Source organism: Xenopus laevis, chromosome 7S (assembly GCF_017654675.1).
Source record: "Xenopus laevis strain J_2021 chromosome 7S, Xenopus_laevis_v10.1, whole genome shotgun sequence".
NCBI classification, from domain to species: domain Eukaryota; kingdom Metazoa; phylum Chordata; class Amphibia; order Anura; family Pipidae; genus Xenopus; species Xenopus laevis.
Genome location: NC_054384.1, coordinates 64,123,488 through 64,133,126, shown reverse-complemented (window position 1 = coordinate 64,133,126; position 9,639 = coordinate 64,123,488). Strand labels below are relative to the sequence as shown.

General features: G+C 40.5%; 1 protein-coding gene across 1 annotated transcript in view; it reads right to left on the bottom strand.

Moving 5' to 3' along the window:
- Nucleotides 1–5,524: 5,524 nt before the first annotated feature.
- LOC121396020 (neurofilament medium polypeptide-like) overlaps nt 5,525–9,639 on the bottom strand; it is a 9,788-nt gene continuing 5,673 nt past the window's right edge. The window contains exons 2-7 of the mRNA XM_041570615.1: nt 8,456–8,535; nt 8,300–8,339; nt 7,644–7,700; nt 7,261–7,331; nt 6,337–6,877; nt 5,525–5,770 (exon numbers count right to left, since the gene is read on the bottom strand). Coding sequence (XP_041426549.1) covers nt 5,708–5,770; nt 6,337–6,877; nt 7,261–7,331; nt 7,644–7,700; nt 8,300–8,339; nt 8,456–8,535 — 852 coding nt within the window. The 3' untranslated portion in view covers nt 5,525–5,707. The remainder of the gene's footprint in view (nt 5,771–6,336; nt 6,878–7,260; nt 7,332–7,643; nt 7,701–8,299; nt 8,340–8,455; nt 8,536–9,639) is intronic.

Sequence of the window (9,639 nt, the reverse complement as noted above, 5' to 3'; positions counted from 1 at the left end):
ACGTGATTTCCCTTCCCACCCCTAATTTGAATATGCAAATCCTAGATTCAGTTCATAAAGCTTAGTACAAAGGAATACCTATGATTTTTAAAAATGACTGCCTTTTTCTCTAATAATAAAACAGTGTCTTGTACTTGATGGTAATTAAGTTAAAGTTTATATGTTTTTATCAGAATTAAGAGATGGAGATCAAAATCCCTTCTAGGGCTGGACAAGATTATACAGAAAATTGAATTTATGAAAATCTCTCTCAAAATGTTTTCCCTGCTGGTAATAAAAAGTTCCTTAAGTTCCCCGAAGTTGCATTTTGGGAACAAAGTGCAGAGTATGTTTTCCGACTGGCGATTTACTTTATTGCCGGTGGCAGAACAACCCGGATGCACCCAAAGAAGGAGAGAGCAATGGAGGGGAGGAGAATGCAACGAAAGGGCGGGAAGAGAAAGCAACGGAGGGGAGGGTGACGAGGGAGGGGAGAGCAAAGGGGAGTAAGGGGTGCGAACCCGGCTAGGGGAAGGCAGAAGACATTTTTAAAGGTAGCTCCCAGCGCCCCCCTTTCATTGCGTCGTAGGACCTGCCTCTTCTGCCTGCTCCTAGTTCTGGCCCTGGCCAGTGGAAAAACATTTCAGGGATATGTTTCACCCATGGTAGCACAAATTGAAACGTGGGGATCATATCTCCCAGTGTGCCATTAGTCTTTAAAGGCATTCACAAGTTATTGCAGTGTAATTACCAACTTATGCTCCTAGATGGCAGTGTAGAGTTGGGTTGGATTTATGTTACCTGTATATATAGTGTTTGGCCACTAGGGGGAGTAGTGAAACACATAGAAAGGGGTGGAGTTTAGAAAAGAATTGGAGACAAAAAACACAGGGACAGATGTGCATCACAGGATGAACATCTACTGAAGAAGCCACCTTGCAGGAGAACCACAACCAGGACCCAAGTGAGTAGGAAGTGTGAGGCTCAGTTAGCATAGGTTTAGTTTTCTTATAGTGCACTGTAGCAGTGTTATGAGTCAGGTCAGGACAGTGAACCAGAGGTTTTTGTGTGGGCTAAAGGGTTATGGGCTCATATTGGTGGTTGTGTGCATTTTGCAAAAAAAGTCTATGGTTCTGTGGGGTGAACCTACAGTTAGTGGGAGTTTTGGACTTGGAACCTAAAGTATGTTGGTTTCTAAAGTGACCTTCAATTTGATCTTTTTCCCCTTCATTTTTTTTAGTCTATATCTTGTTACAGAAATGGAATTGTACAAAAATTACGCCAGATTTGAAAAGTTTATGTTGTCCAAAAAAACCCATAATATAGGTTTTTTAATGGATTTTATTTACATACATTTGTCTTTATCAGGAATATGCAAGTGAGAAGCTGAAGAAAAGAGAAGGATATAGCAGAAGGGATAGAAGAGAGATCAGAAGACAGAGGAAGACGTTTGCCTGGGACACTCTCATGGTAAGTATTATGGCTTTGGTCGGTACAGAACATGTTTGTATTTAGTCCAGCATTGCTGTGGGAGATATTGGGGGGTTGATATTGTGGGTTATTCTTTGCATAGAGCCCATTTTTTAGGTTTTTAGTGTGATGTGGTTGGTGTAAAATTCTACAGAACGTTGTTTTCATGTTATATACAGTATATATTGTGGTAGTTCTAGGATCACTTGCTTAAATTTTGTTTTACAGGTATGGGATCTGTTATCTGGAAACCTGTAATCCAGAAAGCTCTGAATGTCAAGAAGGCTTTCTCCCATAGACTCCATTTTATTCAAATTATCCAAAATTTTAAAAGCAGTTTTCTTTTTTCTCTGTAATAATTAAACAGTACCTTGTACTTGATCCAAACTAAGTGATAATGAATCCTTATTTGAACCAAAATCAGCCTATTGGGTTTATTTATTGTTTAAATGAATTTCTAGTAGACTAAAGGTATGAAGATCCAAATTATGGAAAGAGACCTCATTTTGTGTGATTATTTGCAGAGGGTTGTGAGTATTATCTTTTGAGCGGCTGGGAGGATTATGTTCAAATCGGCTTGGTGGATTATCTTCAGAACGGCTGGGAGGATTATCTTCAGAGTGCCTGGATTATTTTTGGAGCCCTTTGAGGATTATCTTCAGAGCACCTGGGAGGATTATCTTCAGAGCATCTGGGAAGATTATCTTCAGAGCATCTGGGAGGATTATCTTCAGAGCAGCTGGATTATCTTCAGAGCAGCTGTGAGGATTATTTTCAGAGTGGCTTGATTATCTTCCGAGAGGTTGGATTATCTTCAGGTCGGATGGGAGGATTACCATCAGAATGGCTGGGAGGTGTATCTTCAGGCTATTGACACGTGTGGATTATCACAGAGGTTCGCGACACGTTTTGTTTTTAAAATAAAAAAATGCCTGAAATTGAAACTGCTAGCGTATTTATGCAGCGGTCGGCTTTTTTAAAAACTGAACTGAAACTGCGCCGAACATCCGCACGTGTATCCATAGCCTCAGAGCTGCTGGGAGAATTATATTCAGGTCGGATGGGAGGATTTTCTTTGTTGTGATTGAGCGGATGATCTTCATATGGACTGAGTGAATTATCCGCAGTGCAGATGGGAGGATTATTTCCGGAGCGGTTGTGCGGATTATCTTCATAGCGGCTGGGAGGATTATCTGCAAAGTGTCTAGAACGATTCATTTAGGAGCGGCTGGGAGGATTATCTTCAGAGTGGCTGTAGAGGTAGGCAATTTTGGTGCTTTTTTTTTAAAATTGGCACTTCCGAAGGGCCCAGCGCACAACCCAGCCTCCCTTTAAAGAGGTGGTTCACCTTCAAACAACTAGTTGTTTTCCGATAGATCACCAGAAATAATGACATTTTCCAATGACTTTCTATTTTCTATGTGTCACAGTTTTTCTAATATTGAAGTGTAAAGTGTCATTTTTCACCTTCTGAAGCAGCCCTGGGGGTCGCCGACCCTGTAAACTGTTCTAAATGGATACATTTAGTTGATACATTTCTTATCTTTGTCCCTGCTGAGCAGAATCTCTGGGTTTCATTACAGGCAGCTGTTAGAATTTATACAATAGTTGCTAATACTCCAGAGATGCTGCTGAGAAATGTATCAACTTAATGTTCCAAAACTGTAACAGTTCAGAGTCTGCACCTGATTTACTGAGCTGCTAGAATCAAACACCAGAGACAGGAACATTCAACTTTCAACATTCAACAGTAAAAAATAAATAATGGAAAGTAATTGAAAAAAGTCTTCATTTCCGGGGAACAATCTAAAAACAACTGAATTGAAAAAAGTGTTTGGAAGGTGAACAACCCCTTTACAGAGGGTCCAGTATATCCATTTAGCTGTAAATTTAGTGACATATTCAGGGGCTGTAGCTGAGATTTCCTCAGAATGGTATAATTCACTCATTTTGTTTATCCAGTCCTGGATTATTGGGGGCTGCAGCGATTTCTATCATGTGGGGATCAGCAGTTTTGACACATTGAATAGATGAGGTGCTATAGTAGAGAGGGACGGTGAAACATTTCTGGGACCATATAAAGGAACAAGGAAACAGGCTGAGTTATACAGGGAACAATGAGTATATTTTGTGTATTATAATGCATAATGTACCCCTACTGTAAATTATAAGGATTTGAGAATCCATATAAAGGCACACGGCTGCTGGTGAGTTATACAGGGAACTATCGTTTAACTCATGTGTTATGTATTATAACAGAGACTGTGCACCCTATACTGTCTGTCATTCATAAGGATATTAGAAGTGATTGAGGGGTTCTGTGACAATATAAATGCACAAGAGTGCAGGTTGAGTTACACTGGGAACTGTTACAAATGTATTATAGGGCATAATAAACCCCCATTGTAAATTATAAGGCTATAGACATCACATATAAATGCACAAGGCTACAGGCTGAGTTATACAGGGAACTCTGAGTATTGTGTATTATAAGGGATATTGTACCCCCACTGTAGATGATAAGGATATTTGTAGTAGGGCCCCTTGCCACAATTGTTTTTAGCTCTTTATGCCCCAGGTCACCAATGTTTTTACTTTTTAGGGCCCCTTTGTCACCATTGTTTTTAACTCTTGGGGCCGCTTTGTCACCAATGTTTTTAATTTTTAGGGCCCCTTGCCGCCAATGTTTTTAACTCTCAGGGCCCCAGGCGACCAATGTCTTCAACTCTTATGGTCCCAGGCTATCAAAGTTTTTAACTCTTAGGGCCCCTTGCGACCAATGTTTTTAATCTTACGGCCCCTTGTCACCAATGTTTTAACTCTTAGGGCCCCAGGTGACCAATGTTTTCAACTCTTAATGCCCTAGGCCACCAATGTCTTCAACTCTTATGGTCCCAAGCTATCAAAGTTTTTACCCTTAGGGCCCCAGGCCACCAATGTTTTAACTCTTATGACCCCGGGTCACCAATGTTTTTAACTCTTAGGGCGCTAGGCCACCAATGTTTTTAGCTCTTAGGGCCACATGCCACCAATGTTTTTAACTCTTAGGGCCCCGGGCCACCAATGTTTTTAACTCTTAAGGCCCTAGGCCACCAATGTTTTTTTAACATTTAAGATTTAAAGGAGGGGAAAGTATTTTCATGAGAATTGTCACCTGATCGTAGCAGAGATTTTCCATAGGCAACACATTTCCTCGTTTACCATTGCCTTTATTCGGACCGTCGAGTGTTTGACCAAAGTATTTAACCCACTGCCTCATATTTACACATCAGAAATGCGGAAAAGTTCTACTAATAAATTTGATTTAGGTTGAGTTAGGTAACTGTTTAAAGAGTCTACCTCGACCAAAAGTTACTGTTCCAGGTTCATGTCCATGTGAACTTTGGTACTGAGTGGGGGGGGGGTTTCGTGGATCCAGGGGCAGGGTTGGCCCAACTTGCCCCAATCCTTCCTTATTACCTCATCAAAGGGCTTCCTCGCCTAGCAAACAATGGAGTGTGTCATTGTGGGGGCAGGAAGAAATATAATACTCCTCCATCGCTTTAGCAGGAATCCCCCACCCCAAAAGGATGTCTCATAACCTGGAGAGAGTGGTAACCAAAAAACAAATCCAGCACAGGCATTCCCCAATATCAAGCACCTTCATATACTAAATGTCTGGTATAGTATAAATAGGCTGGTGGGAAGTGGATGGAATTCCAATATTAAGAGGGCAATGGACTTGAATGGAAATGCTTACATTGTGGCCTATGGAGTAAAGAAATTTTGTAGTTCCTTGCAATCATTTGAGATCAACATGTGTCCCTATGTCTTTCATCCCCATCAATGTACATATGAAGCAAATAACCCTGCAGAGATATTAACCCATTCCCTTCATCAAATAAACCACTGTATCAGCACCACAACCCAGTTTTACCCTTACACTGCCATTTTGAGCAGCTCCCAGCAGTATTAATTGCCCCGTCACACAACCGGTCAGTCATCTTTACAAGAATGAGGCACAGGAGCCCCTTCCCTCAATATTCACCATAGGGATTAAAGAAAAACACAGAGACTTTTTTATGGGGAAACCTGTCGGAGAGCACAGGATTTATTAAAATGAACAGCTAATTTATATTTGGGCATCCCTAACGACCAATGATCCAGAGGAAGGCGAAAAACCCTAGAGTACTATGGGGACCAATCTGCACTGTAGGTAAAAATTCCTTCCTGACTCCTAGAAACGGCAGTCGGTTTTACACCCTGGATCATTTAGGATTCAGGCCATGGTGTTGGGTCGGCGGCAGCAGCAGCAGCAGCAGGTGAGTCTTTGGGTGGAATGCTGAAAAGAAAAGATATAGAAAGTGTTGACAAAAGAATAAAGACATACTTGTTTCCTTATGATATTAAAGGCTATAGGTCTTGATTTAAGAACGCACTATTCGTTGGGCCTGTGGGGACTGTTTGGGTCTCTCTACACATGGAATGCCTTGGCCTATTATGAATCTCAGTCTGAGCCTGTGCCATTTATTCTTTTATACGCTTTGATCACCTGGCGCCAGTCCATTATCCAGTAGCAACCCATTTCCAAAGGTGGATATCTAAGCCAGATGTCCATCAGCCCTATAAGCGTTACCTACCTCCCCTGTTATTGGCCTACTATAGAATCTACACTTTATCTGCAGACTTTTATCTCTGTCAGCAACCTCTTACAACCTAAAGACAACCAAACATTGGTCTATGGGGTGCCTCAAAGTAATCAGCCTGCGGCCTCAACAGACAGTGTATGATTTCCTTTTATTGTTCTGATTGAAAATGCTCAGAACAGCAGGAAGTAAAGTGGAGCTGCATTGGACAACACGAGGCATCTCTAGATAATGGGTAATTGTCAGTAAATTGATACATTACCCAAACTCTCCGGAGCATCTTCATGATGGCCTTCCTGAACTGTTTTCGGAGGGTCGGCCTCTCCAGAGGGTCTTTGATGATTTCTTCCACCTCAGGAGCTTCTTCTTCTCCATCAACTCCCTCCTCTTTCTCCTCCACTGCAGGAGATTGCTCTTCCGTTGTCTTCTCCTCCACTCTAGGGGTTTGATTTTCATCTGCAGAACCTCCTACTTCTGCTCCCTCTTCTTTCTCCTCCTCTTCAGGAATTTGCTGTTGTTCAGCGGGAGGAGCTGTTTCTTCATTTGTTGGAGCATCCTCCTCTTCTTTATCTTCAGCTCCTTCTTCTTTCTCCTGAGAGGCAAGAGCTTCCTCTTCTGCTGCTCCAGGAGCTGCTTCTTCCTCTGCTTGCTCCTCCATCATCTTCTCCTCCACTGCAGGGTCTTCAGCGGGAGCTCCTTCCGCTTCCTCTTCCTTGTCCTCTGTATCAAGGGCTTCCTCATCTGCTGCTGCAGGGGCTCCATCCTCCTCTTCTTCAGCTGCAGGACTGTGTGCTTGTTTCTTACTAGGTTTAAAGGGAAGAAAATGAAAAAATGGGTCATTATTGTAATTTGTTTCCAAAGTATTGCAACTACAATTCTGATGACTGGAGGATTAAAATAGCCTTGTACCTAAGAAATATCATTATACCTGCTACATACCTGTCCCTACTGTAACACATTGGGGCAGTTACTGAGCTGAGTAAGTTCCATGCTAGACTTCACCCAGTGATACATGCTGAGATACATGCTATGGTTGTAGGGACCTAAAAAAGTTCAACAAGTTTCTGTGCTATTTACTATTAGTATGGCCAAAGCACCCAGAGGTACGAGAAAACATCTATTTTTTTTTTTTAATATGTTATGTGCCAGTAAGTGTAATTGAAAGTGTTAATTGCAGAATACATACCCAGCCGCTTTCTTTAGCTTCAGCTCCCTCAGGAACTCATGGTGAAGCTGGGTCAGATGTTGGTTGATAGTCTGTGAGCGCAGGGGAGGCACAAGGATAGGAGCAAAGGGGAAAGAAAGGAGACAATTAGGATTATGCCTGTATATGTGCTGCTAATAGTACCTTTATATGCTGAGGGCAGTGAGGGTGTGGGATTCCCTGCCGGCAGCTGATGTTGTGAAATTATAATTTATGAGCATCAGCCTTTCTCATCATAGGGAGAAAAACCCCAAATTACCACTTGTGCCGTTTCCCGATTGCAATTAGACCAATCAAAAGTTCATTATCTAGCGGTTAAACACCCAAAGAAAAGCATCAGGGACAGTGATCCCAGGTGAACTTACATTCTCCAGCCGCAGATACTCAAGACTGCTTCCTCCGGTTTGCACTCGAGTGAGATCCTGTGGAAGCAAGAGAGTCAATGTTAAGCGCTTCTTTGTACCAATGCCATTATTGGCCATGGACACGCTTGTGGATAAACATTTTTGTTTTCTGGTAAAAATGGGCACTGGATGGGAGACTTGATGCCCCCGGGGAGCAGGAGATACAATGAATGATAATGTTCTAGGATTATCTATGAGACTCAAGTGAAAATAACCTTCTCCTATTTAATAATAATATTAACAGTGACACTTACAGCGAGGCGCTCGCAGATTCCTGAGGGCGCATATCCCTTTAATCCTTCTGTAAACATAAAGAACAAAGCAGTGGTGAGATAATAGCTGGCAATCTAAAATCATTTGTTAACCCTATTCATCTAAACATCATATTCTTGCATTACCTTACCAGTGAGTTGAGCATTTTCCAGAAATTGCATTGATGTTCTCTTTGGCCCTTATCCTCGGGTCACATCAACATGTTAGAAGAAGTGCTTTCTTTGAAAAAGAAAGATATCACTGAATGTTAATAAAAACATTTTCCAGCCGTATGCCCTTGCGTACCCCTGGGGCAATAGCAAATGATTCAAACATGTAAAACAAGTCATTTATGTTTTACTTACAGGACGATGTTTCTCGCCGAATTCGACCGGTAGTGATGTTCTGGGGAAAAAAAACACAATTCAGTTAAATACGGAGCTAAAGGGGCCGAAAGGAATTCACCAAATAATAAAACAATGGCACAACCTTAGGAACTGATAAATAATATAGGATTTTACACATAATAAAGAAGCGAGGAGGCCTCAAAAAAGGTCCCGTGTGTTCCCCCCTGAAGGTCCTTCAGGACGGAGTACAGCGTCTGTAAGTAAAAGAAAAAAGCATTTTAGGACAGAATACTAAGTGGCTCTGGCTCTGAGGAGAATAGAGACAGAAAGGGGTTTGGTTTTTTATGGGGCAGACATGGCCAGGAATAAGGCATGTAATTTCTGGAAAATTTAATAAAAGTAGAGATTGGATTCCCTGGATGTCCAGTTCTTACCTGCACAGAGAAAATTGTTTTGGCAGGCTCAACACATATCTATATTTCTATATCTATAATCTATATATAATATATATATATATATATAGTATAATATATATAATATATATATATATTATATATTATAATATATATTATTATATATATATATAAAATATTAGAGTTTGCTTTGGGTGTTCCAACACTCGATCTCCAATAGAGTAGAGGTGCACGATCAAGTTCATAATATGCAGTTAGTAATGGATTCAGCACACTCATTTTTAGAAGTGATTAAAGTGTCTTTAAAATGGTTAACACAGCATTGTTTATCCGACGTTTTCCCGTCCCACCTGGGACCTTGAGAAAGGTCCCCAGGCTGGGACCACGACCCAACGTCGGATAACCAATGCTGTAGTTTACCAATAAAGGACACTTTAATCACTTCTAAAATGAGTTGTGCTGATCCATTACTACTATAATATATATAATATTATTATATATATATATATATATATATATATATAATATATATATATATATATATATATATATATATATTATATATATATTATTGAACAAACAAGCCGCACCTCCAAGGACTTCATTTTTGAAAAAAGTAAAGGTTTTGGCTCCTTATCTGGGGGCCGTTCTTCAGGAGAATCTCCTGAAGACGGCCCCACTTGGAGCAGCCGAATGTGGTTGAGAATAAAAACTTCACCTTTATTTTTTCAAAATGAGAGCCTTGGAAGTGTGGCTTGTTTTGCTCACTTGCATACTAATGTGTTGACCAGCACCCAGGGCAGCGGTTTAATGGATTTGTTAAGGCGTGGCAATATATAATATATATAAGATATTATATATAATAATATATAAGTATAAATATATATATTATAATTATATATATATATTATATATATAATATATATATATATATATTATATATAA